At 42.1% G+C, this 27,905-nt stretch overlaps 1 protein-coding gene across 1 annotated transcript; it reads left to right on the top strand.

The window, feature by feature from the left end:
• ALDH7A1 (aldehyde dehydrogenase 7 family member A1) lies at positions 1 to 22,892 on the top strand. Its single transcript, XM_066614111.1, has 18 exons — positions 1 to 290; positions 2,024 to 2,077; positions 2,907 to 2,972; positions 6,003 to 6,083; positions 6,540 to 6,663; positions 7,631 to 7,763; positions 8,779 to 8,823; positions 9,820 to 9,897; positions 11,987 to 12,084; positions 12,436 to 12,477; positions 13,113 to 13,207; positions 14,164 to 14,248; positions 15,291 to 15,397; positions 16,101 to 16,217; positions 18,996 to 19,093; positions 19,259 to 19,332; positions 20,790 to 20,865; positions 22,466 to 22,892. The coding sequence occupies exons 1-18, from the start codon at positions 84 to 86 to the stop codon at positions 22,518 to 22,520; spliced, it is 1,635 nt and encodes a 544-aa protein (XP_066470208.1). The 5' UTR covers positions 1 to 83; the 3' UTR covers positions 22,521 to 22,892.
• The last annotated feature ends 5,013 nt before the right edge of the window (positions 22,893 to 27,905 follow it).

Here is a 27,905-nt window from a genome sequence, read left to right as displayed (position 1 = left end):
TGCGTGGGAGGGGCCGCCTGCCTTCGCCTGGATGGGATGGGCTGGGCTGGGATGGGCGAGCAGCATTCGCGTTCCTGGGCGCTATGCTGCTGCAGCTTCGCCTCGCCTCTCGTCTCGGGCGCGCTTGGCGAAGGAGAAGAGTTCTTCCTCCCTCTGGCTGCTGTTGCAGGCCCGCCGCCTTCATGTCGACCTTGCTGATCAGCCAGCCCCAGTACGCGTGGCTGAAGGAACTGGGGCTGAAAGAGGACAACGAGGGAGTCTACCACGGCTCCTGGGGAGGAAGAGGAGAGGTAGGCAGGCTTGGCTGGCATCCTGGGAGAAGACAGCCAGGGGCGCTTTGCAGGCTTCAGCAGAAGCACCTCTTGGAAGAAGCACATACCTGTCCTTCTTGCAGGGCTTTGATGTTTAAATCAAATCCAGTTGTCTTCTTCTTGCTGGAGGTGTGCAGGGCAAAGTATCAGAACGATGCCCCTGTGTATAGGGACATAAGAAGAGCCCTGCTGGATCAGGCCAAGGGTCCATCTTGTCCACCCCCCCCCCCCGTGCAATCATTCATTAATCCAGCTCACACAATGCTGTGCTTTCTTTGTTTTGCAGCCCAATCCTAGGCATGTCTACTCAGAAGTAAGTCCCATTGTAGTCAATGGAGCTTACACTCAAGGAAGTGTGAATAGGATTGCAACCCTAATCTCACTGTTCCTCTTTTGCAAATGACTTTAAAAGCCAGTATTTGCTTAACATTTCATATTCATCCTAATATATCTAATAATATTTTGTAGCTAACCAACTGGGCCTGTACTGGGTTGCATGTAGCTGGCCAGTGAATTAATGAATAAACCTGGATACCCAGATCCAAGTCAGGCTGGCCTGGGTAAAGTAGATATGGAGGCTAGACTGTTACCTATGCAGCAAATCCCCCCTCTCCATGTTGCTGAAATGGTCCAATGTAAAGGCAGAATACAGTTGGTTCCAGCAGCTTTGCAGGAGTTGCCAGAACGTGACTGTGTTCAGCCATGAATTGCCTCAGGGACTCTGGCTCCGGATTTTGCCTCGAGGTTGACTCCTGAAGCCTTTTCCATAACTGGATGTAGCCACAAGGCAGTGGAGGTTTGGAATCAGAGTTCTCCTTTTCTCACATGAGCTGCCTTCCCAGGCGAACGAGTCTCATCTACCTGGTGGCTGTTTAGTTGCCTCTTTCGACAAGTACAGCCAAACTGAAGTTTTATTCTTATCCCCGGCCCCCAGGGGCTGGTGCTGTTGGCTTAATGGTACCTCAAATCTTTTATTATTTTTATTTGTTTCATCTGTGCAAAATGGATAAAATACCAAATACTGTACTTAACTTTGTTAAATCCTTAAATAAATGCGTATTTAATCACCCTTGAAAAAATGAAATTTCAGAAGCTGCTGTTTGAGTGATACAGTATATGTTGTGAAACTCTGATTATGTATTTAAATGATTAATATCCCATTTTTCCCTTGTGTGTGGAGAATTTATAAACATCCAGAAATCTGGTTACCTTTTGGGGAATAAGAATTGCCACTCCGTGACCAGCACAAACATTTCTGTGAACAATATGTGAGGCAGGATGTATGCAATACCCATCTAACTCACAATATAGTATAGTTCCTTTGAAAAGTGCTCTGACAGCTCTCCTTTTTAAAAGGGGATGAGCTGCAGTACAAATGCAGCAGCTTTACAAACATTGTACCATTGCTGAGTAGGTAGTTGCACATCACTGCTACTTAGTCATGTTTCATTTTAGTGATACAGTGGCATGACTGCATCTCACACTGCTCTGCAAATGTGTAATAGGGAAATATGTGGGGGAGGCAGATCACTGAATGCATGGGCATCACAGCTTCAGGATCTTGGCACCAGTGGGGGTGAGGCTGTCATTCTGCAATCCTGGGGGGCCACCACATTTTGACATATTTTAAAGTGACATATGAACAAGGCTTGTGATGCTAACTATATTCATTTTGAAAACTATTCAGATCACTGAAGTTTGTTCTCTCTTAGGTTGTGACAACCTATTGCCCTGTCAACAATGAGCCAATAGCAAGAGTTCGTCAGGTAATTTATTTACTCATTTATTTTCCACACTTTTATACCACCCTTCCTCCAAGGAGCTCAGGGCAGTGCACATGGTTCCTTCTCTACTTTTGTTCTCACAACAACCCTGTGAGGTAGGTGAGGCAGAGAGATGGTGACTGGCTCAAGGTCACCCAGGAAGTTTTGTGGCTGAGCAGCAGAACCTGGCTCCTCCGTGTCTAAGTCCAACTCCTGAATAGCTACACCATCCTGGTGGGATGCAGTCTAATTCTATGCAGGCAAGATCTTCCCTGAAGTTTTGCTGGGCCAATACTGCCCATGAGATGGCAGTGGCTGCTCCTACTTTTGTGCTGGGAGTTGGACCAGCTTCAGGACTGTGGACAGGTTGCGTTTTCCCCATATATCCTATGGGATGTTACAGGATTGTGATGCATGGAATAGGACAGTAATTTTCATAATACATTAAAAGAACTTAAATTTTTCCATAAATACCTTTCATACTTGTCTGGTTGGGTTCGGATTTGGTGACTTCTTTAAAATCATAAAGCTACTGTTTGAAACTGAAACTTTTAGGTAGGATGTTAACTGTAACCCAAACAATTTTGTTTGCCCCCAAAACATCCCATCAGCAGGCCTGGACAACAAGGTAATTGCCTGTATAACATTTGTCCATAAAATTGGAATTTTTCTGGAATTGGAATTTTTCTGCAGTAGTACTTCTGTTGGATTTCTACTGAAATTAATTTAAAATACTTTAAAGTAGTTTAAGGGTGATTCCCAACACATTACTATTTCTGGTAACTACTCTCAATGAAAAGTGTCTGCTTTTAAAAATGCTCTTCCTTTTAAGGCAAATTTGGAAGATTATGAAGAAACAGTAAAGAAAGCTAAAGAGGCATGGAAAGTTTGGGCAGAGGTGAGTTAAAAAATCACTTGATGTTTTTCTGAGCTAAATGGAATCTAGGTTAGGTGAAATACTTCAGAAAACTGCAAATCCATTAAACTATTTTAATTAAAGTCATGTAGTTGGACTCTGATCACATCATCTTTATTTGTGCTAGTCTTTTATCTGACGGGATTTACTCGGAAGCTGTTTAGTTGTTGGAGTTTGTGTTTTTACAACAGTGGGAGGGAACTCCAGCTGGTAAGCCAACCTAAGATAGTGCCACTTGACCATCTAATGTTAGGTTCATATTTAACGGAATGTGCAGAATATGTTGTTTAAACATTAAGCAGAATATGTTAAATATTTAACAGTAATCTTTAGTGCTGGTCTAGAACAGTTTAATATCAAGATAGCACTTGAACCCTGTTAAGGTTTGTAAGGGGGAACCTTGGGTGTGTCCCAGTGCAGAGCAGGATGCAAAGAAACAGCAGACACAGCAGAGTCCTTTAAATTTTCTGGTGTATATTAGAGCCAGGAGTTTCACACAAAAAATAGTCAAAATACAGTCCAGGTCATACACAAAGAGTACAGCAGTCCAAATCATCCAAATCCAATTATCCAAATCAGTATCTACAAATCATGGTCAGTTAGTCAGTCCAAGGTCAGTTACAGCATATACACAGTTCTCAGTTCAACAAAGTCTCCGGCAGCAGTATCTCTGTTTAACACCTACTGCACTGGTGGAGTTGCAGACTGGGGTTTTAGTAGTCTGAGCACCCAATCCCATTCTGCTCACTTAACTAGGGTGTGGCAGGCTCAGGTGCAGAGTCATTCTGCTGACTCAGTGTGACCCAGCTGCCTGCAACTTTCCATAAACCAACTGGGTAGGTTTGTCTCTTGCTCAGCCTGGGCAGAGAGCTAACAAACCCCATTAGTGTGCTAAGATTTAGGAATATGAAGTATTTAACCCATTTTTGCCCAGCCCACATTTGGTCCCTGTTGAGTATATGCAACGTTGGGCAGAAATGGCTTTTATTGTTGAAGTTACCACTTGAGCTCAGTCAGGAGTAGACTCGGGGATTTATTAAAGATGGGCTGCATTCCTGCTAGTATTGAAATCTGGAGTGTTTTAGCAAGAAGTCAGTGCAACTTCAGTTTAGTGCAGCTTTCAGTTATTCTATCTACTGAAAATGTGCAGAATTTCTGAACTACATGAGGTTCATCGGTCAGCACAGGTTTTCAGATAAAAGTGAAACAGATTTCTTGTGCCTCTATGGTTTTGGTGGCTTTTCCATATGCTTTCTTGAAGTCAAGCAGCCTAATACTATGCATGTTTATTTGGAAGTAAGTCTCACTCTGTCCAAGGACTGTTATTTCCATGTCAGCGTTTATGGGATAGTAGTCAAAAGAAGTATAGTGGTGCCTCGCAAGACGAATGCCTCGCGCAACGATAAACTCGCAAGACGAAAGCGTTTTGCGATTTTTTTGGTGACTCGCAAGACAAATTTTTCTATGGCCGTGCTTCGCAAGACGAATCCCCCCTTTTTTTGTTTTTTGTTTGCAGTTTGCAGTGATGCCTCGCAAGACGAAATTTTTGCAATACGATACGACTCGCGGAACAAATTAATTTCATCTTGCGAGGCACCACTGTACAGTACTAGAATATGATGGGGGGTTCAGTTCTACAGGTTCAGCAAATTTAATGACAGACCTTTCAGAATCATTTTTCAATTTCAGTTACTCAAGTTGCACCAGGTTTTAAAAAGGCAGACAGCAAACTTAAAATTGATTTGCGTTGGCAACAAATTCCCATTGTCTGAAATCCCCCCCGGGGGGAGTATAGTTTATCTTGTGCAAATTGATACTAGATTACTGAAGCTTACAAGTCTTTTAACTGACCTTTTACAGTTGTGTTTTATCTTATCACATTTTGGCTTCAGTGTCCATAGTTGGTATATCTATGATTGTATATGATGGTATATATTTGAGGCTTGTGAGTTTTTTGCATGTGTGTGTCAAGCAGAGAATCTGCTTGTTCAACACTCTGCTCAGATCTCCCCCTACTTTATTTGAAATTTTAAATATTTCAAAATATTTAAAATATTTTCAAGAATCAAAGTTTGAGTCAATACTCTTACAAATGTACTTATGTTTCAGAAAACATATGTTTTTGTACTCTTTTGTACTCATTTGTACTCTTACAAATGTACTTATGTTTTTGGCCCTACTGTAAAGTAGGGCTCTTCCCTTAATTTGCACATCATGTTCGGGCATGGATTTGGCAAAATTTTACCTCTCTTAAGATGATATCATAACAAGCTAGCCCTTCTTGGTTGATACATTCTCACAAAACTACAGAGCTTCAGGGGAATTGCACTAAATTATCCTGATATTATATGACAGTTTGTGATTTTTAGCAGGGAATGCCTTGTGCTCTAATTGTAGAGCTTCTGAAGTTCTATAGTGTGTATTACCTGAATGGAGTGATGGGCACAAGAGGTAATATAATTCTTTTAAGAAACAGTTTTCTATTTTTGCTAGTTGAGTATAATCACAAATCGAGTGCAGTGGTTCTCATACATTTAGCACCTGGACCCATTTTTTAGAATGAGAATCTGTTGGGACCCACTGGAAGTGATGCCATGACCAGAAGTGACATAATCAAGTAGGAATATTTTTAACAATCCTAGGCTGTAATCCAACCGCACTTACCCAGGAGTGAGTCCCATTTACTATGATTGTTAAAAGAATAGACATAGTAGCTTGTTAAAAGTTCAGACCTGTGACATTTCCCCAAATGCAGTCATATATCATGGTAGCATCAAATCTAATAAACTAAAAATAAAATATTGAAATGAATGGGGACCCATCTGAAATTGGCTAGTCGGTCCCAACCCACAGTTTGAGAAACCCTGATCTAGTGGGTTGGTATTCTCTTGCTGTGAGTGCTGTTGGAATACTCCTGTGAAACGAATCTTTGAGCATGTCAATAAAATACCAGGTAGTCTGAGTGTTTCATAAGTCTAGGCTTAAAGTCATGTTTGTTCTGCTTTTCCCTAGGTTCCTGCTCCTAAGCGAGGGGAAATAGTGAGACAGATTGGTGATGCCTTGAGACAAAAAATCAAAGTTCTAGGGAACTTGGTAAGTCCCCCCCCCCCCCCAAACCATCATGGCCCTGACTAAAAATCATGGCTTGCTTCTGTAGTAGTTGGTTATATAGAGAAAAGGAATCAGGCTCCTGAAGACCTTATAATAAGGTTTCAGTACCACTAAACCTTCTGTTTTCTTTTGAACCCTTTTTTGGCTCTTCCCTTCTCCAAGCATTTATCTTTAATGATTGCTGATACCCGTTGAAGTTTTATTTATAGCCCATGCAATACCTGGGTGGGCAGTCTAAAATTTTGCTATCTGTAGTCTACTCCATTTTCATAAAGCAGGGTTTATTTTATTTTCATGATGCTTCCCTTACATCTTTTTTTCTTAGATTCCAAGCCTTTCTGGCAGCAATCTAGCTGTTTATTTTTTTATTTGGAATAATTTTAAGCACTTCAGAATGGTATTTTTTCTAACACGAGTATGTGGTGTTAATATCTCCAGGTTTCTTTAGAAATGGGCAAAATCTTTGTCGAGAGTGTTGGTGAAATCCAGGAGTATGTGGATATCTGTGACTATGCTGTTGGATTATCTCGAATGATTGGTGGACCAGTCTTGCCTTCAGAAAGTAAGCTTGTGTAGTTGCCTTCTTCACATAATAGTAAACTTCTTGCTTTTCAGGTAATTCAGTACAGTAAATATAAGCAGCATTGACTCCGCGATTGTGTTTATAACCATTATTCTTAGTTTGGGGCACAGAGCTGAGCCTAGGTGAAGGTACTTTTATGTTTGCCTTCAGAAGACGCCTTGATGCCTTTTTTTGCTCTGGCTGGAAATCACATTGGCTGTACTGTTCACTTTGCATAAAATATAGTCCTCACAATACTGAAATATACTGCCAGATCCTGTGCCTGCTCACTTGGAAATACATCCTCCTCTGTACATAGGATTGCACCCTTAGGGCTAAATCCTATCCAATTTTCCAGTGCCAGTGGGGCATGCACTGCATCTTGTAGTGGGGAGGCAGTCACAGATGCCTCCTCAAGGTATGGGAACATTTGTTCCCTTACCTTGGAGCTGCATTGCATCTGCACTGGTGCTAGAAGTTGGATAGGATTGGACCCTTAGGCTACTATCCTAGACACACTTACCTAGGAGTAAATTCTATTAAACTCGGTGGAGTTTCTTCTGAATAGGCATATATAGGATTGAGCTGTTATGCACTTCTGAGTCTTTATGGAACCTGAAATAATAGTATTAAGGCTATTAAAAATAGTCAAATTGAGATGTTTGTAACTTACATTGTTAAGAAAATTGGTTTGAGAATGAGTGTTGAATGGACTCTTATTCTGTGTTAATCCTGGGATTTGTATCATTTGATTAGTGATAAAAATAAACTCACAGAATGACCTTGGACCAGTCAAAATAACTCCACCTAACCTACTGGGCAGTACTATGACAAAATGGGATGTTCCCTAAAATGAGATCTTCCTTGTGTATCCTTTTTGAACTCTTTGGATACTGGAAGAAGTGAAAGAAATGAAATTCTGTGCTTGCCAAATAAAAATGACTCTGTCCCGTCTTTTTGATTTTAGGGCCTGGGCATGCCTTAATAGAGCAATGGAATCCTGTGGGATTAGTAGGAATCATCACTGCCTTTAACTTTCCTGTAGCAGTTTATGGCTGGAACAATGCAATTGCGATGATCTGTGGCAATGTCTGTCTCTGGTAAGGTGACCAGGTTACTTTTAATGAATACTTGAAATGGTAGCCTCTGAGTTATGATGAGAGTGTAATGTCTTAAGATGCTTTCAAATATTCAAAGAGTGCCATTGTGGAACTATTCAGGTATGGTCAACTGTTTTGTGTTATGCTACACTCCTTTTCATTTCTTCCTTATATTAAAGTTTCCATTTAAATCCTGATGACTAGGAGTAAGATCTATTTAAGACTCTTCTATAAAATGAGCCCTGGTTGTTGTTTATTTTTGCTCCACTGTATTGGGTGGAATGCACACTTGTGCGGTTGACCATTGTGGCTGCTGGTTAGGGTGCTTACATTTGAATATCTTTTTAGTATTTGAACTTGAGTATTGCATGTTTAGATACTAAACTGTGCCAGCACTGTCCTTGACACTTGGTGCCTATTTTAACAGTTGTGTCATAGAGCAGGGGTGTCCAAACTTTTTGTCAGGAGGGCCACATCATCTCGCTGACACTAAGTCGGGGGCCAGGAAAAAAAGAATTAATTTATATTTCAAATTTGAATAAATTTACATAAATGAATATGTTAGAGTTGGAACTTATATGAATGAATGAAGGTCTTGCAGTAGCTCATGGCCTATAAAAGGCCTTGCATAAAGCAAGGCCGGCTTTTCCTTTGCTGCCACTGCTGTATCACAGACGTGAAACAGCAAGCAGTGGAGAAGCCATTGTCCCACAGCTCACGCAAGAGGTTGAACTGATGGCCGTCACTCTGAGAGCAGTTGTGTCAGGCCAGCGCGGGTTCCAGCGCGGGCTCTGGAGGGCCAGAGACTCATTGGAGACTGGGGACTCCCCATGGGCTGGTTTGGGAGTCCTTGAGGGCTGCAAGTGGCCCCAGGGCTGGGGTTTGGGCACCCCTGTTCTACACAAATTTCCGGTGTATTTTCTCAGTGTAATTTTCTCAGTGTATTGTATAATAATAATTTAAACCAGATTGTGGGAACAGAAATAATTTCTTCTTTTTCCCCCCTTATTTAAAGGAAAGGTGCTCCCACAACATCTCTCACTAGTGTAGCTGTTACAAAGTAAGTTTCAACATTGCTGTGTTGCTAGAATTTGTGTGCCTTCACTCTCTTGCTCTTTGTTCCACGTTGTTTTAAGAAGGTGGTTGGGATAATTTTTTGCCATCTTTCTTTGCCTCTCTTGTCTTGGGCAATGTATATTGTTTAATTGGGGTGAGCACCTGTTCCCCACAACTGTTTTCTGAGCTGTTTTTTGTAACATGTGAAGTGCAGAAGTCAAGTGGGAGATGGACCATGTGAAAAGTTCTCATATCCGTGCTCCTGCCTCAGTGTGGCATGGGAACTTCCAATGTGACCTATTTCTTCTACATGTTTTCTCATGTCATATGCTTTCCCTGTGGCTGCTGTGTTTCCACACCAGTGTCCCTTCCCCATTCCAACTGAAGTAGGAATGCTGCAATGGGAATTTTCTATATGATATGCCTCTACCACATGTTTCTGCATTTCATGTGTTACCAGAACCCTGTGGGGTTGGTGGGTCGCTGTGAGATACAGGAAGCTGGACTAGATGGACCTATGACCTGATCCAGTGGGGCTGTTCTTAGTTTCTTATGTAGTGTGCACTCATGGGGAAGTGGCACCTGTCTCACTTGAATGACACATGAATTGGATCAGTATATGTGAATTGGATCAATATACGAGTCAACTGCTCACCCTATTATTAAGTAACAGTACAGGTTTCAGGAACCTGAAATGCCTCATCTGTACTACTGTCCATTCTTGAGTAAGAATCTTGTAGGCATTGCTAGAGCACTTTCAGAGGAACTAACGGGAGTTGAATATGTGTTGCATATTTTCTGTCTCATTTATACAGTGAAAGTTCTTTATCTAGTAATAGATATAACTAGAAAAAACCACTGATATAAGTGTGCTTATTTCTGTTTTCTTGTCTAGTGTAGTGAAACTATCAAACTCTCATTAGGTGTGTGTGGTACATATTATACTCTTAAGTCTTAATGAAATAAAAATTATGAATTCTAATAAAGCTCTTGTTTTTAGAATAGTTGCCCAGGTTTTGGAGGATAACAAACTACCTGGTGCGATTTGCTCTCTGACATGTGGTGGAGCAGATATTGGGTAGGCAAAACATTTTGTCTTTTTAATATGGAGATTGAATGTGTGGAGTTAGTGGAGCTTAAGGACCCAATCCTATCTAACATTCCAGCACCAGTGCAGCCGCAATGCAGCCTTGAGGTAAGGGAACAAATATTTCCATACCTTGAGGAGGCCTTTGTGCCTGCCCCACCACCATAGGATCCAGCACATGCCCCACTGGTGCGGCTGCACCAGCACTTGAAAATTGGATAGGACTGGGCCCTAAATTATGGTGCTCCCTTTTTCATCTTGTGGCAATACTTTAACCTCATACTGCTGACAGACTGTTTCTCAAGGTATTCCATAAATGGAAGGCATTCCGTTTGCAAGAGAGGTTTGGCTTTCATCAATCTTCCTTTCCCTTGCATCCCCTAAAAAATGGCCCCCGAGGATTGGGGGAACCTTCCACAAATAAGACAATGACCAGGAGATGTAGTTATATGTAACAGAAGATGAATGTGCAGTCACAATTTCCATAAATGATACTTCGTTGCAAGTGGGATCTCCAACAAAATATTACACTGTGTCTTCAGCCTCTGAAAAGAGTGCTACTATTCAGGGTTCCAGCTAACCTGAAAGAGGAGCCCTGTAATATGGTTTGAGGCTTGTATCATTCACACCATGCCTTGTAACGCTAAAGGGTTGGCTACCAACCCTGAACTTGAGCAATGCATTGATGTATAGTAAAAAATATAGAGCCAGCACAGAAGAGTGCATTTCTGAAGGAGCGAAGAACTTAATCCCATGATTTTTTTTTTCTTTTAAAAAAGCAAATAAGAGCAAATTTCACATTGTCTCATCTTAAACATAAACATGTCTCTGGAGTTTGTATATTGATTATACACGCCATGAAACTGAGGGTCAGAAAAACTTTTTTCAAAATTTATGATGGTTTTATATGAATCTGGGGTGCTGATACAAAAAAATGGCATTGGTTTGTCCTATCACATCTATGTTTGGGGATTCAGCATAGTGAATGGTTCAAGCCGCTTCCTTGTAAGGAAGGCTATGCTGTATCACCAAAACTAGACGTGATAGGGCAAAACTGATGCCATTTTTGGAATCAGCACCCCAAATATACCCAGGAATAGGTCTAACTTTTAAGATAGCAAAATGTGTGCTGGCCTGTGCATATATTTATTATTATTATTTTATTTTAGAGATTTATACCCTGTCTTTCCACCGTGCTTAAGGGCCTTCACCGTGGCTTATATATTTCAATATAATAAAAACAGTGCTAAAAACATTAAAACAAGTAAAACCACAAAAACAATAAACACAATTGGATCACAGATTAAAAGATATATCAATATATATAATATTTATATTACTGAGAGTAACTGGCCCTCCTCACCCCAGCAGTGACTTTTCTTGTGGCTGCCTGCTGGCGTTCTTTTTGCATCTTTTTAGATTGTGAGCCCTTTTGGGACAGGGAGCCATTAGTTTGTTTGTTTGTTTTGTTTTTCTCTGTAAACCGCTTTGTGAACTTTTTGTTGAAAAGTGCTATATAAATACTGTTGGTGATGATGATGATGATAACGCGCTCTCTCTCTCTGATACTATGTATCTGTATTGTAATTCTCAGACTACATTTACATTAATGTGAAAAGCTGAAGGAAAGAAGTTCTCACAGAGACTGCTTGTCCCTCTCTAGTGCCACATAAGAGAAGAAATTGATAAATCCAAGATGGTGTAGCAGTGATTAAGTGGTTTTCATTGTGAAGACTGGAAGAACCCTCTCCAGTCAATGAGATAAATTACTCTAGTATTCTCTTATCTGTTTCCCTCAACATTATGTATGGTTCTGGAAGCTCTCCGGGCAATGTGAAGAGGGGAAGGTTATATTGTTTTCCATTAAACTTACAAATGTATAACCTGCATCTTGGGGAGTCTCCTAAGAATATAGAGAAAAAGAATATAGAGAAAAAGAGAAATGGAACCATTTTCAGTGGTTCCATTTCAATTCTGAATTGATAGGCACTTGGCCACCTGAGTTCATTATTAGAAGGAGGGATAAATGTGTGTTTTGAATATCCAAACTGGAGGTATCATTTTGCGTTTTCTTATGTAGCACAGCAATGGCAAAAGATGAAAGAGTTGATCTACTGTCCTTCACTGGCAGCACAAATGTGGGCAAGCAGGTAGCACTAGTGGTTCAGGAGCGATTTGGTAAGTGAAATGGAATGTCCCAATATCCCTTGTCCCCTCTTTAAAATTTGAATGGGGCTTTAGGGCACATGAAGTTGATGCGTGTCTGGCATGCTCTCATATAATTATTTTAAAGAGCATTAATGAACTCAACATTGTTGGCTATGGTGTATAATGTGTTCAGCACTGAAGCTGAAATTACAAATTTTTGCCACTCTTTTTTGAGCCTGTAATATGGTTTCATCAACAGTGTTTCCCTGAAGTTTTTAAGATTGTAGTAAAATCATTATGATAGGGTGAGAAGTCATAGTACTAATTAATATAACTGTGAGTAGTGAACACCTGATTTATTGGTGGTTTTGTTTTTAACAGGACGGTGTCTCTTGGAGCTTGGTGGAAACAATGCTATTGTTGGTAATCAATACTTCCATTTTGCTTTCAATATTAAATCTTGACATTTTGTTTTATTCAGAATATTTATTTTATTTTCAACTAAAAAGTTCTCAGAGTGGTTTACATAGCAGGAAAAAAGTTAATATACTGCTTATTGTGTGTGTGTGTGTGTTTATAAGCAATGGGCTCCTGCTGCTTATGTATGTTTTTGTCTAGAATAGTATCTATTTGAGCTGCTTATGAAGTGGTTCATTCCTTATGAAATCCGTTGCCTTCCCATTAAGGCTAATTTTGAACCAGAGAAGCTCTTTCTCTGGTTGCAAAGTCTTAGTGCAACATCTCCTGAGTATAACTGCACTGTATGATATACTTGTCCAGATCCCTGCAGGGCTGGCAGGATAACTTCCCTTCATTCAAACAGAATTGTTGCTACTTGGCAAACTTTCTGCCTTTGGCAAATTTTCTGTCCTGTGGCCTTCACAGATGTCTGGCTCTTGGCTATAAATGCCATCTGATGTACTTAGAATCAAAACTATTGTCATTTTTTTCTCTTCCCAAATCTGTCTTGATTGGCTTTGCTGGTTAATGCCTGTCTTGTCTTCATATTGCTTCTAATCTGTCATTTACAGTATTTAATTCGATTTAACTCCCTGTAGTTTTTGAAGATGCTGATCTCAACCTAGTCATCCCATCTGCTCTCTTTGCGGCTGTCGGGACAGCAGGCCAGAGGTGCACAAGTACCAGGAGGCTGGTAAATAAATCTTTTAACATTAAATTATTCTGTATCCCAGGGGTGTCCAATGTTTTTGGCAGGAGGGCCACATCATCTCTCTGACACTGTGTCGGGGGCCGGGGCAAAAAAAGAATCACTTTACATTTAAAATTTGAATAAATTTACATAAGTTTACATAAATGAATATATTAAAGATGAACTTATATGAATGAATGAAGGTCTTGCAATAGCTCAAGGCCTATAAAAGGCCTTGCACAAAGCAAGGCTGGCCTTTCCTTTGCTGCTGCTGCTGCATCACAGATGCGAAACAGCAAGCAGTGGAGGGAGCTTTCATCCCACAGCTCACACGAGAGGTCAAACAGTCGCCCTCACGCTGAGAGAAGTTGCGCTGGGCCAGTGTGGGCTTCAACAAATCTCAGGAGGGCCAGAGGCTCATTGGAGACTGGGGGCTCCCTGAGGGCCGCATTGAGAGGCCTTGAGGGCCGCAAGTGGCCCCCGGGCCGGGGTTTGGGCACCCCTGCTGTATCCTCTATCCCTCTTGGAGGTATTGTGAGTGAGTTAGGATGTGAGAATTATAGAAGTGATTCTTGAGTTTGTACACTTCTCATGCTTCTTTTGCATGTGGTTACGTTCTTTGGTGTCTTCCTGCTGCTACTGGACTTTGTTAAAGTGTCTCCTTTTAAAAGTCTTGCCAATTTTACCCTTGGGCAGAAGAAACACTCTCCAAAAGAGATTACAAATTATACCATTTTGTCTGGGAATAAATATCAGTATATCAGTGGGGAGAAAGGTAACTTCTTACAGCTCTTCAGTTTAATGATTTATTGGAATGAGAACAATTGGAATATTTTAGTTAAATCTTAAAGATTTAAAATAATCCTCAGAAAGTGCAGTATTTTCTGTGGGTCCTTGAGGCTTGTACTGTAAGCTGCAATTTTACCAACCTTACATAATACCTATGATATTCTGCTTAGTTTTTGCATGAAAGCATCCATGATGAAGTGGTGGAAAAACTTGCTAAAGCATATGTGCAAATCCGAGTTGGAGATCCACGGGATGGTAAGAGCTCAACTGTGTGTTGGCATAGTATGGTGATTGCTGATCAGTCAAGAGTACTTACCAGGCTGGTGTGGAGCCAGTTGCCCACAATTCTACCAATTCTAGATGTCATCAGATGCTTCCCTGTCTAGTTTTCCCTTCCCTTTCATTGGAATGGAATAGACTGAGTAGAACTCTGTGTGTGTGTGTGTGTGTGTGTGTGTGTGTGTGTGTGTGTGTGTGCGCGCGCGCGCGCGCTGAAACAGCACAAAAATGTTGGAAGTTGTTAATAGGAGCTCTCTTTTGCTAGTTCAATTCAAATAATCATGGAGAAGAGTGAGCTCATGGAATAGTCTCTGCAAGGCTGCAATCAGTAGTAACTTTTACATTAAAAAAAAAACCCCAGATTTTATCCCTTTATGAAAAGTTTGACTGATGGTAACAGATGCCTGACTATACAGGGGGGCCCCGTATATGCGGATCCTGTATCCATGAATGCAGTTATCTGCAGATTGAGTGTGCCCCCCCCGCATACCCTCGCTGGAGGCAAGGGGAGTTGTGCTCCCCTCGCCTCCAGAGGCGCTTCTGAGTTCAGCAGAGGCCAAGGATGTCCACCTTTGGCCTCTGCTGGGCTCAGACTGAGCTTTAAAGCTCAAAACACGTGATTTCTTATTTAATGGTGAGAGCAGCTAAGTTAGATGGCTATAAAAACTAGGCAAATTCATGAAGAGAAGGTCTGTCAGTGGCTGCTGGTCATGATGAAACCTTTTCAGATTTGGCCTTTATTGCTGGGGAGAATCAATGGGAGAGAGCTATTTCTTTCTTGTGGGTTTTCCAAAGGTTTTCCTTTTGTGTGCCCATGGGGCAAAAAGGCGGGATATAAATCAATAAAATAATAATAAATAATAATAAGGAACAGAGGATACTATGACTGGATTGACTCAGTAGGGTTTTTAAAAAACCTTTTTATGACTTCTAAAGATATCATATAGCATAAGCATTATAAGCATTCTTATAAATGTCGGTTTTGGCTACCAGTTAAATATGTGTCTCTTCTATGTAGCTAACACCCTGTACGGTCCTCTCCACACAAAGGAAGCAGTGAAGATGTATGTTGATGCAGTAGGACTGGCCAAACAGCAAGGTGGCTCCGTGGTGCATGGTGGAAAGGTGACTATCCTCATTCATGTTTGCCTAGGTTATCTAGGCAGCTTTGAAAGCTGTTGCTGTTGTACTGCAGGGCAGTGGTTAGTCTCAAAATTAATTTTGCTTGGAAGCATTAAATCTGAGAGGCCAGGTAATTCAGAGCCATGGTTCCACCTCTAGCGACCAGTTAGGGACAGTGACTCAGTTTGGTTCCATCAACATAAATAAAAAACAAGAACAGTGCTCTCTGTTTACAGGCCTGCCCCTGTATTTATAGATCCGGTATCCTCCGATTCCATTATCTGCTGATCTGCCCCCCCCCGTGCACCCGTTAACGTCGTTTAGATTCTTACCGGGATGGAGATGTTCGATGTTTTACAGATCACTATAAGCATTCAAGCTTATAACAACATGCAGGCAGGCTGTCAGTAGCCTGTATTCGTGAAAAGACTAGGTCAATGCTAACAGGAAGCTTAGTTCTCGCCAACAAGATGGCTTACCAAGTTGTCATAACTCTAAGTGTGTTAGGGCACAATCCTAACCAGGTCTATGCAGAAGTTAGTCCTCTTTTGTTCAGTGGGGCTTATTCTTAGGAAAGTGTGGTTGGGATTGCAGCCTAAGTCAAACTATGAGCTATCGGTGAAACTACTTTATAATGTGAATGCAGCAATGGAGTAATCAGTTGTTCTCCCCTTCATTTCATGCCCATTTCTTTTTTTTCTTCAAGGTTATAGATCGCCCTGGAAACTTTGTTGAACCAACCATTGTGACAGGCCTTCCTCATAATGCACCTATTGTACAGAAAGAGACATTTGCTCCTATTCTTTATGTGTTAAAATTCAAGGTAAGGAAACCTGGCTTTAAGTGAGATGCTTTCTAACCCTGATGTCAAGAATGCTTTCTAATCCAGGTTCATCTAAGTAGCAAAGACTCTCTTTATATTTCTGAAGTGAGGCATAATAAAAAGACTAGGGAAATGCTTCAGAGATGAATCATCTATTGTACAGTCAGTGATAAAGGTGGTGAACTAATGCATTTCAAAATCCATTTACCACTTGAATTTAAAAGCCTTCAGGATTTGTGTGGATGGTGTTATTTATCAGTACAATCTGATAAATGTCTCGTGGAACATAGAGAGCTACCTTCAGGTGAGTCAGACTGTTGCTCCATCTAACTGAGGCCCAAACCAAATGTGCATTGATTCTGTGGGAAAATATGTCCATTAATTTTGACTCGTGATTATGAATCTCACCAGTTCACAGCAATCCAGGGCTCTCTTTGTGACACAAGCTGTGCCAGCCCCTTCTCCTGTGCTGCCAGTCATCCCTTGTCAGACTTCTGAGTCTTTAGTAATCCCAGCAGCCCTTGCCTGCTGAAAATGGGCCAGTATTTCAATCTGAGGCCTTTCTCAGGGCAGTATAGATCCTGGTTTGAGCATATCCTATACTGTGATTCTCTGCCCTGACTTTTACACAGGACTTTTGTTCCCATATTTTTGTCCACATTTTCGGCTCATCAGCTAAGGAGGTGGAGTTCCCTTCTCTGCTTCCAAACAAGAAGGTTCTCTCAGAATCAATAAAAGTTAATTTTTGGTCGAGTGGTTTCCCAGGGCAACCTTTCTGATGTGCCCCACCCCCCCGTTCTCACTTTGGGATCTGTGCAATCAATCACTCTACCACATTTCATTTGTGACCGGTGGAAGCAGGTCAGGCACCTCTGCCTCACTTCACTTCCCTACTGTACAACTTCTGGCGGCCTCCACAAGATTGAGAACAGGGGACACCTCAATGGGAAACATGGCTCAAGGTAGAGAAGCGTCATGAACACTGCACCTTACACAAACACACAGATTTCACAGGATTATTTGTGCATGGGAAAAACAAATCCCATGACCACTCTGGGCATGTCATATTGGAGGTGCATGTATTGGACGGCTTGCCCTCCAACTCCACTTGCTTGCCATCTAGGTCTACAATGTTGGTTGACATGTATTTGTTCAGTTGGTTTGCTGGCTAACCTGCGTACTCAAGAGGCCTCCCCTCATCTGCCACCTTTGTTTGTTTGGTACGGTGAGAGCCACTTTCTCCAGATATAAGGGACTTGCAGAGCCATCCCTTGTTTTCTGTCTTGGTCCCTCCCATGTCCCCACTTTTGCCCCTTCCCCAAAACCTCATTCCCCCAAACCTTGAAATCTCTCCATTTTTGCCCCCAGCATACTGGGATGCCCACTTAGTATGCCAGTGCCCCACCCATCCCTACCTTCTTTCTCTCCCAGGTCTGCCTGTTCCCCTTCTGTGGAGTTCTTCTCTAGTTAGCCCCAACATTTACATAAGTAAAATATCTGAAAATCCCTCATTGGACAAGTAATGACTGAGTGACACTCTCTCCAGTAAGTGTCATGTTGTTGGTTGGAAGATCTCACCTTCTCTTCCTCCTCTAAAAACATTTTCCCCCACTGCTTGATTTGTGTGCCTTCCCAGCTTCCCCCCACCCAGACTGTACTCTAACTGAGCACGTGAGGAGGCTGCTGAAAGTATCAGGGACATGTTCTGCAGCTATATTAGTCCTCAGGGACTGGAGTACCTGGTGATTCAAAGGACCACAGGGGATATTCTGAGCAAACGTAGTTATACTTTGATAATAACTCAAATAACAGTCAAGAAACAGTAGCTGTAAACAGTATTGCTTCCTAACGTTTGCTTACTGAAGTGTCATGTATGAACTGAACAAAAATGTGGAGATGACTTCTTGAAATCTACTCAAGTGTTTGATGTAATATAGCTTACATGCTACTGTATTGTAAAGCCTGCTGGTATATTTGCATATCTGTCTCAGGATGGTGCTACTGACTATATACAGGTAGTCCCCTGAGCTATAGCTGTCCTGACCAAAGAACAGCCATGCCTTTGCTTTTGCACAGGTACAGTCAGTTTGACCTTGTGCTTTCACACAGGCACCAAAGAACTGAGCTGACAAGAGCTGCCCAGACAGCTGCATTGGCGCTTTTGCACAGGCACAGTCTGTCCAGCCTTGTGCTTTCACACCTGCGTGATAGCACTGTTCAGTTTCCAGACAGATGTCTGGAATAGAAACAGGGCATAAGTTGGCCTCTTGTTGTACTGGGCCATCAGTGCTGTATGGGGCCTCTCTGCTCTCAGCAGTGATGGATGACCCAATATAGGGGTCTCCAAACTTTTTGGCCAGAGGGCCACATCAAATATCTGGCATGGTGTGGAGGGCTGCAAAAAAATTTAAATATGAAATTTAAATAAATAAATTAGAGATGGAACATAGATGAGTGAATAAATGAATGAATGGGCTCATTTATTCAACCTCTTTGGCCCTCAGAAGACCCTCCAGACACAATCAGAGCACAGTTCTGGTTATGTTCAGTTGAGTGGGCCAGAGGCTTTCAGGGGACAAGAGGTTGGCCGCGGGTTGGAAAGAGGCTTGCTGCAGGCTGCATCTGGCCCCCGGGCCAGGGTTTGGAGACCCCTGATCCAATGTGCTTTTTGTGACATGCTGGTATGTCCCACCGCTAGACCCTGAGAGATATTTTTTTTTGTTATGGAATGGTCAACTCTTTGCCTTTTGACTTAATTATGTGCACTTTTATTTCCAGACAGAAGAGGAAGTCTTTGCTTGGAACAATGAAGTAAAACAAGGTCTCTCCAGCAGCATCTTTACCAAGGATTTGGGCAGAATATTCCGATGGCTTGGGTATAGCGCTTACACTATACCTTTTCTTGTCAAGGGGGAAGATAAAAACTGCTTAAAGCCACACCTAAATGAGAATTATGTTTCCAACATCATTGCAGAAGTTTTGCCTTCCTTTTAGGCAATCTGTGTTTATGTTTTGATAATCAATTTTTCGTTTCCTCCTAGGCCAAAGGGATCAGACTGTGGTGTTGTAAATGTCAATATTCCAACAAGTGGCGCTGAAATTGGTGGTGCTTTTGGTATGTTAACTTTGTGGTAATTGGATGGATGGTAATTGGATGGATGGTTATGGATGGGTGGTTATGGGTCAGTGACCAACTTGCATATTTTTGAGACAACATCCATAGTCCAAGGACTAGAAGTATATCTTCCTGCACAAATTGATGCCTTCAGACATGCCCGTGCTCTGTAAGAAATCTGGCATCACCTAGAAGTAAGGACTTCAACTTTGTGGCAAAATGTGCATAGGCATTATTTGTTTAAATATAGATCTCCACCTTGCTGAAGTTAAGCAGGTCTAGGTCTGGTCATTACCTGGATGACCGTAGTGACTGTAGGCTGCCTTGAGTTTAGTGATGGAAGAAAGATAGGATATGAAATATAGCAACAACAGAGGTTTAGGTATGGTAATGCAGGGGGTCCCCTTTATATTTCAGGGTTAGAGGCTGGAAATGTTGAACTTGTAGTGAAATGACTTATAACAGTGGTTCCCAACTGGTGGGTTGCAAACCACCAGGGGAACTGGAAGAGGAAACCCTTAAGGGGAATGGCCCAGAAATAAGTGCCCTGATAGTACCACAGCAATCACCCACCACTGGGAGCAAGCAGCTTTTAAACTTACTTGGGAGATTGCATTGGTCTCTGGCAGGGGGTGGAGGGCTTGCAGCCCCTCTACAGGCCTCCCTGCTGCAGCAAATAGCTCCAATTAGCTATTGAAGTTATTTGCAGCAGCAGGGAGGCCTGCAGAGGGGGCTGTGAGTCGCACCCACCCCACAAGCACTTACTGGGTTCCCAACTCCCCTGTAGGAGTTTGGGAAGCACCGACTTACAAAGTGAAATTTTCCCCTTCCTCAAAAATAAGGGACTGTAAAAGTGAATTCCCAGGGATTAGCAGCTGAGAAAGTATCTGTGCAGCAACTCCAAATATCTAGGGAAGGTAAGGTACAAAGGCTGCACTCCTATACACACTTTCCTGGGAGTAAGTTCTGTTAACTCAGTGGGGCTTACTTCTCAGTAGATATACATAGACTTGCACTGGAAGACATTCTCCCTGTGACTTCAATTAATTATGGCACACAATACCAAACTTGACAATACAGTATGGCAAATAATGATGTCCTTTTAAGAGCTCAGAGGGTGAAGGGGGAAAATGGCAAATGGCAGGCAATGGCAAAAGGAAGTACTTATTCTAAGAATCCCTGAAATGTTTTGCTGCAATAAGTGCCGTGCTAGTGTGTATATATGCAGATTTGCCCACTCTTGATTTTTGAATAATTTTCTCTAGTTGAAAATGTCCTGAGAATATTACTGTTTAAAACAGAGTGCATGTTATCATCATGGCAGTGAAACTAAAAAGGCAGTTCACCTTTTGGAATCTACTGCTTTGAGATCTGTTACTGATGTAAAGCTTCTTTGAGAAATGCGTAGCATAATTTTGATTTTACATCTGTAACTCCTGTTTTCTTTCTCTTCTTAGGTGGTAATAAGCACACGGGTGGTGGAAGGGAATCTGGCAGCGATTCATGGAAACAGTATATGAGACGATCTACTTGGTAAGAGCTGTGCGGTTTATGTAAGCATTCTCTAACGGTCTCTGAATTACCCCTGGTGAACGCATCATATAGGTATACTCCAGGGAGTTATAAAATCTCTAAATATTGAATTGAGATATTTTTGTCACATGGAAAGGAGATACAATTTCTTTCAGCATTTGGACATGGTCAGGGATATTGAAGCCAAGCATCTGATCAGTATCAGCATGAAAGAACACCTTTGACAGCTGAGTATAAGTGGTAATGAACTGTATAAATACAGAAAATATAATGAGTAGATTAAGGTAAATGCTGGAATACAATTTTGTTAAGGACTAGGTTTCTGTGTATCTAGTAATGGGTAGATTAATACTTTTGGGGGGAAGTTTAACTTTTTTGATCTCACGGTATTTTTTTTTAGGCTACATGAGAGAAATTGTGGAAAAGACTGATTTTGTGTTAGTATTGCATTAGCTGCTGCAAAATTGAAAACAAAATGGGTATTAAAGCAGGGGTGGGCAAACCCCAGCCTGTGGGCCATTTGTGGCCCTCAGGGACCCCCAATTCAGCCTGCAGGGAGCACCCAGTCTCCAATGAGCCTCTGGCCCATCGGAGACTGTTGGAGCCCGCACTGGCCCATGACTGCTGGTTGTGACTGCCAAATGCGAGCTGCAGGCCAGGTTTTCTGCTTTTTCCTGGGTGTTATTTTAAACCCCTCCCCCCATTGCCTCTGAACAACGTATGTCCCCATGTGTTTCTGGCTAGGTCTGTATGTTTTCACTGTGCAAGAGGTGTGTGGCAAACAGTTCATAGTTGTCATGTGGTTCTACATGCCTATATTATAGCTCTCATGTGTATTATAAACAGGCTCAGTAAAATTCATTCGTTCATGTAAGTTCCAACTCTTATGTATTCATTTATGTAAATTTATCCACATTTTGAAAATAATTCATTTTTTTTCCTGGCCCCCAACACAGTGTCAGAGAGACGATGTGGCCCTCCTGCCAAAATGTTTGCGCACCCCTGTCTTAAAGTTTAATCAACTGATATTTTAGAACCTCTGGGTGTATAGCAATATGTATCAAGCTACTAACTATACCTGCTCTTGTGAAAATAGGCAAACCACAGAACTATTTTATTAAGAACTGGATTTCATTTTTGGAACAAGAAAAGTATTATAAAGATCAGTATGTCTTTTATAGTTTATAGTTCTGCACAGTTTTGTTTAGTTGAATACCAGACAGAACACAGGGCACAGTGTGTTCAGCTGATTGTTGCTTGTATGATTTATTCCTGGCTTGTGGTTCCAAAATCCTAGCAGGAGCTGTCTGATGTACAGCTTTTCAGGTGTTTTACTGTGATCCTTCTGGATATCAGAGACTCGGATCAGAAAGATGTTCATCACTGCAGTTACTTTTTCCCTCCTTGTTCTGCTAGCTTAGATGCCTACATATGCAATGGCATGAATGCAGAAACTCTCTTGGAAACTGTACGTCATTGGGCTACCCATGTGCTTTAGCACTTACTAGTTTCCGTTTAACTCATGTTCTTCCTGTGAGCATCTTGAGGCCTGCATATCTTAACTCATATCGGTGATCAAATCTGCTTCTTTATCTTTCAGTACAATCAATTACAGCAAGGATTTGCCTCTGGCTCAGGGAATCAAGTTTCAATAATGGCCTTCTGAACGCTCTGTCTTGACTGAACTTGGCATTTAGAAACTAAATGCTTGTTGCTGAACCTGCAGAAACAGCTACCTGAAATCACCTAGAACTCAAGATGATGTTGTAACTGTTGCTGTGAACCCTGCAATCATTTCAATACTGTATCCAGTCTCTGATTCTGTACTTAAGATATCAAGTGAGGCGCCTGATGGGAAAGACGGTTTTTTCTGTAGCTGCCTGAAGCTTGGGTTATATGACCTGCAAATTCCTAAAATGCCTTTTGTATGTGCTGCATTAGCAGCAGAACTTCTGTGCTAAATACATCTGATCAAATTCATTTATAGTCTACAGTAATAAATAAAGCTTTTGAACCTCTTTCTATTATATGCCTGGGTTCCTTTTTATTTATTTTTATTTGCATGTGTAGCTTACTAATGAGTAAAACATTGTCCTTGGTCAAATCCACGCTGAGATCAGATGCACACCATTTCCTGGCTTGTGTGTAGTTAGGAAGAGTATTGTTTGTGATTAGTTGAAGCTGTCTCCCTTTGACTTTAAACTGAATGTAGAAAGGAAACAAAGAAGTGTATATTATCTCAAAGGGAGTAGGGAGCTAATTTAGGGCTGAGTTTCAAAAATCAATGGTGTCGAAGCTTTATTACTATAACCAACCAAACCACGCACTGTAAATCTTTTTTCCCTTGTTTGCAGCCCCTTGAAATATCTGCAAATGTTCATTCGAGTTCTAGAGACACAACATTATGAGAAGGAAGCTGTGCAGTACCATGTAGTGGAGTGTAGAACATGAGGCCTATGGACTGGATATGGCCCATGGAAGCTCTTTGTCCAGCCTGTGTGATAATTGGGCTGTCCCAGCACCACGATCAGCTCCTGAGCTGCTAAGTGATGCATGGGCAAAAGTGCCCCTATTGAAAGGACAGTGCTGGGAGAACCCAATTGTCATACAGGGCACCCTTTCAGCCGCACTGCTTCTGCTGACAGACTGGGGAGAATGGAAAGAGGTCTCGGAAGGCAAGGAATGGTACAGGGGAAGGCACAAAGAGGGGTGAGAGAGGGAGAAAGGAGATGCTGCTGAGGCACGGAGAGCCCAATTGTCACACCAGTCACTCTTTCAGTGGTGGTGCCACTTCTGCTGAGGCATCACTCTGCAGAGCACCTCTCAACTGCTGAGCTATGAAGTGATGCCTTGGCAGAAGCAGCCCTGCTGAAAGAGTAGTTCTTGTGATAATTGGGCTCTTTCATGTCTATGATCAAGATTTGCATATTTTTCTCTTTTGTCATTTGCAGCTAATGAGTTCCTAGGTGAGGTGGGCTGATTTCTGGTAATCACCTGCACATCCCTTCCTACTTCATGACATTACTTCTGGCCCTCAGCAGCCTCCATAAATGCTGTTCAGCCCACTGTATAAAACGAGTTTGACATTCCTGCTTTATAGAGTCCCAAAAGACTATTTTTCAGTTCATGGGAACGGTGTGATTTTTAAGCTAACCACCAAGACCAGGGAATCCAACTGACAAAATCCACCAAGACCAGGGAATCCAACTGACAAAAGCCCACCTTACTTCCCTCTCTATATTCTCCCCCTGTTATGAATGGGGATGGAACAGGTCTGTTTTAGACCCAGGCAAAGGCATTTGTCTTCAAGTTTGTCCTGTGGTCTTAAGGGGAAAACCTTGTTGTTTTGATTAAAAATAAAATACAGAGCTGAGCTTTCCAGCTTGCAAAATTTGGTGTTTTGTAACCGAATCTCATGTGTATGAAACTTGTAATCACAGAATTTGATTTAATCCTACCACTAAATTTAGTTGTGGTTTTGGGTGGGAAGTCGAGATAGAATGCCTGCTCTGTGTTTGTCCAGGAGCTCCAAAAAGCTGTGATTTGCCATGTTTATGTATAGCAGTAAGATCTCATATGTGAGCAGTAAAATTTCCTACTTTTGTAGGAAAAATTGGCAGGAAAGAAAAATGGAATGCATTGGCAGGATATAAATGTCTAAAAAAATGGTTAGAATTGCATGGTATTTGTGTGAGTTCACTTTACCCAAGTTCTCCCTGCGTGCTGCTGTTCTGCACCATTGCTGCTGTGTAGGTCCTTTGAGCTTCAGAGCCCCCAACTGTTGGTCACACCAACCCATGACACTATGTTATGTTGTTACAGGCTTAGGTTTATTTGTGTAGCAGCTATGCGAAGACCACGATTTGCACTGGGGCTGAGGCAAGACTTATGGTGGTTCCAATTCAAATCGTAGCCCTTGCATAGCTCCTATACAATAAGTCTTACCCCATAACTGTATGACTGTATATGACAATGCATTGAGTGTCACACTCAGTTTGACCCTTTGGCGCTGCAAGATGAGGAGTCCACTCTGGGTTCAGTCTCTGTTGTGCATGGAGTCTGAGAGTGGGGTTTGTTTCTCCCTCATCTTTGGAACAGGTTCTAAATTTGTGCTGCATTCAATATGGTGGCAGTCTTTCAAGTGTTGTCCAATGTCCACTTATGACGTTGTCTAAAGAAATGCCCATTAAAATATTTTGGTTTTTTTTACCTTCACTGGTAAAATTTTGTATCTTGATGGCACTAAGTTAATAATAGTGCTATGGTTTTATACAAGCTGTTGCTTGTCAGCCTTTAAAAGAAAAATTTATGCAAACAGCGATGTGAGTGCTTCGTGGCAGTTGGCCATCCTGTGACTTTGCTTATCATCAGAGAGGCTTTAAATATGTTTGAATTCATACAGCAGCAAGGTGAATCTGCAGGACCTATTGCGGTTTTCATCTCTATAGTGCCTCAAGGCAATTTCAAACTGTCTAGCTGTAATTCCATCTAGGGATATCTGATCACTCAGACTGAAGGACCGGTGTTCACACTTCTGAAGTTATTAAAGCTGGCAAGCAGTTCCCACCCTTTTGTTTTAAATATAACTGACGGGTTGATATGGGTCTGTGCCCAAACTTTCTTGTGCAATTTTACGCTGCTCATTTTACAGAGTTCTAAGCCATAATCACTTATGGTGCAGGGCTGCTACGGCCTTCTCAGCTGCTCTTATGTGAATAGCCTTTTCAAAACCAGCACATGTGGCCTTCTGCACACATTCTTGGCATGGATTCCAGTCTTACAGATAAGCTTTGTAGAATAGCTGTATTTATGAGGAGCTAATAAAACAAAGACAAGCTTAAGGATTCTGTAAACAAGTTGATGTTCCCTAATTTCTGGTTTAATTATCAAAGACTACTGAGTAGATTATAAACTGCAGTCACTGCTGGTTTATTATTGTTCCCCCAGGAACGCTATTTGAGGAGTTGTAAAATATGTCCTAGAGCTGCTACTGTATTATGTGTTGCAAAGAGCTGCTTACAGTTCAATGCAACTGCTGTTTGCAGCTTCTGTGGTTGCATATACTTAATTACCATTGAATGCACAACATCAGTGAATCTTGAGTGTTAAATTACATGGATGATCAATAATTCATTTTGTAGTACTGTATTGCCTTTACTACAGAATGACCTTGTGGGGGGGGGGGAGATGAAAATGAATTGTTCTTCTTTACCCCACCCCTGCCAGCACCTTTGCAGTATGGTTGATGGAATGGACATTCTAAAATACCTAATGCTGTATAAGATCAGAAGTGCTGCAAAACTCTGGTCCAGTTTTTCATGAGAATGTGCATGTGACCTACACCTACTTGCTCAGTTCTTTGATGTCTTCCTTAACATGCCAGTGCCATGATTGCTAGAACATAATTAACTGAAGAGCCAGTTTAATTTTACACACACAGGCATATGCTGTGATCCCATCCCCATGTTCACTTGGCCCTGGGCACAGACTCAGGTGAAATGTCAATGAAAATTGTTTTGTACATGGATGGTGGCTTTCATGCAGAAATGTTAAATGCATAGTATTGCAAATAAGTGTATGTATCCTTTTATCACAAGGTTGGGCTGCTCACTACAGTCCTATATAGTCTACTCTTCTATAATTTGCAACAGAAGGCATCTATCTCCGGACCAGATCAGACGGAAAGCTCTTCAACCTCTCCAGACTGAGAGCAAAATCCAAAGTCCAGCTGAAATGTCTGCGTGACTTCCTCTTTGCCGACGATGCAGCTGTCACTACCCACTCTGCCAAAGATCTCCAGCAGCTCATGGATCGTTTTAGCAAGGCCTGCCAAGATTTTGGACTGACAATCAGCCTGAAGAAAACACAGGTCATGGTTCAGGATGTGGACTCACCTCCCTACATTACAATCTCTGAGCATGAACTGGAGGTTGTCCATGACTTTGTGTACCTTGGCTCAACGATCTCCGACACTCATTCTCTCGATGCCGAGCTAAACAGGCGCATCGGTAAAGCAGCTACCACGTTTTCCAGACTCACAAAGAGAGTCTGGTCCAACAAGAAGCTGACGGAACATACCAAGATCCAGGTCTACAGAGCTTGCGTCCTGAGTACACTTCTGTACTGCAGCGAGTCATGGACTCTTCGCCCACAACAGGAGAGGAAACTGAGCGCTTTCCACATGCGCTGCCTCCGACGCATCCTCGGCATCACCTGGCAGGACAAAGTTCCAAACAACACAGTCCTGGAACGTGCTGGAATCCCTAGCATGTATTCACTGCTGAAACAGAGACGCCTGCGTTGGCTTGGTCATGTCGTGAGAATGGATGATGGCCGGATCCCAAAGGATCTCCTCTATGGAGAACTCGTGCAAGGAAAGCGCCCTACAGGTAGACCACAGCTGCGATACAAGGACATCTGCAAGAGGGATCTGAAGGCCTTAGGGATGGACCTCAACAAGTGGGAAACCCTGGCCTCTGAGCGGCCCGCTTGGAGGCAGGCTGTGCAGCATGGCCTTTCCCAGTTTGAAGAGACACTTTGCCAACAGTCTGAGGCTAAGAGGCAAAGAAGGAAGGCCCATAGCCAGGGAGACAGACCAGGGACAGACTGCACTTGCTCCCGGTGTGGAAGGGATTGTCACTCCCGGATTGGCCTTTTCAGCCACACTAGACGCTGTGCCTTTCAGAGCGCGATACCATAGTCTTTCGAGACTGAAGGTTGCCAATACAATACTATAATTTGCATAGTCCACTGATGTTCATTAAATGTAAAAAGGAAGATATTAAAGGTATATGAACAGTTCACAAAAAATTGATTATAACCAGTGCCTTGCAGAGTCAGATTCTGGAAGTTTGCCAGTAGTCCACCCATGATCAAAGTCTACTTTGTGCCAGTCTCTGATCTATTGCATGTATGATTGATGTACATGTATGCCATGGCCAATCATGGCTTCTGGTCTTTCTGATAACTCTGGGAGGTGTTCTGAGGACCGGAGAGGATGTATGTACCCCCTTGGCCTCAAAAGCCTCCCGGACACGACT

The sequence above is a fragment of the Tiliqua scincoides genome, chromosome 2, assembly GCF_035046505.1.
Source record: "Tiliqua scincoides isolate rTilSci1 chromosome 2, rTilSci1.hap2, whole genome shotgun sequence".
Lineage (NCBI taxonomy): Eukaryota > Metazoa > Chordata > Lepidosauria > Squamata > Scincidae > Tiliqua > Tiliqua scincoides.
Note: the sequence above shows the minus strand (reverse complement) of the source record. Positions and strands in the feature narration are given on the sequence as shown.

Bases quoted from the DNA above. Each gene is read 5' to 3' on its own strand.
- ALDH7A1 (XM_066614111.1), top strand. From the start codon at position 84: ATGCTGCTGCAGCTTCGCCTCGCCTCTCGTCTCGGGCGCGCTTGGCGA. The intron at 6,664-7,630 runs GTAAGCTTGTGT...TTTTGATTTTAG, and splicing joins ACCAGTCTTGCCTTCAGAAA to GGCCTGGGCATGCCTTAATA. The intron at 14,249-15,290 runs GTAAGAGCTCAA...TCTTCTATGTAG, and splicing joins AGTTGGAGATCCACGGGATG to CTAACACCCTGTACGGTCCT.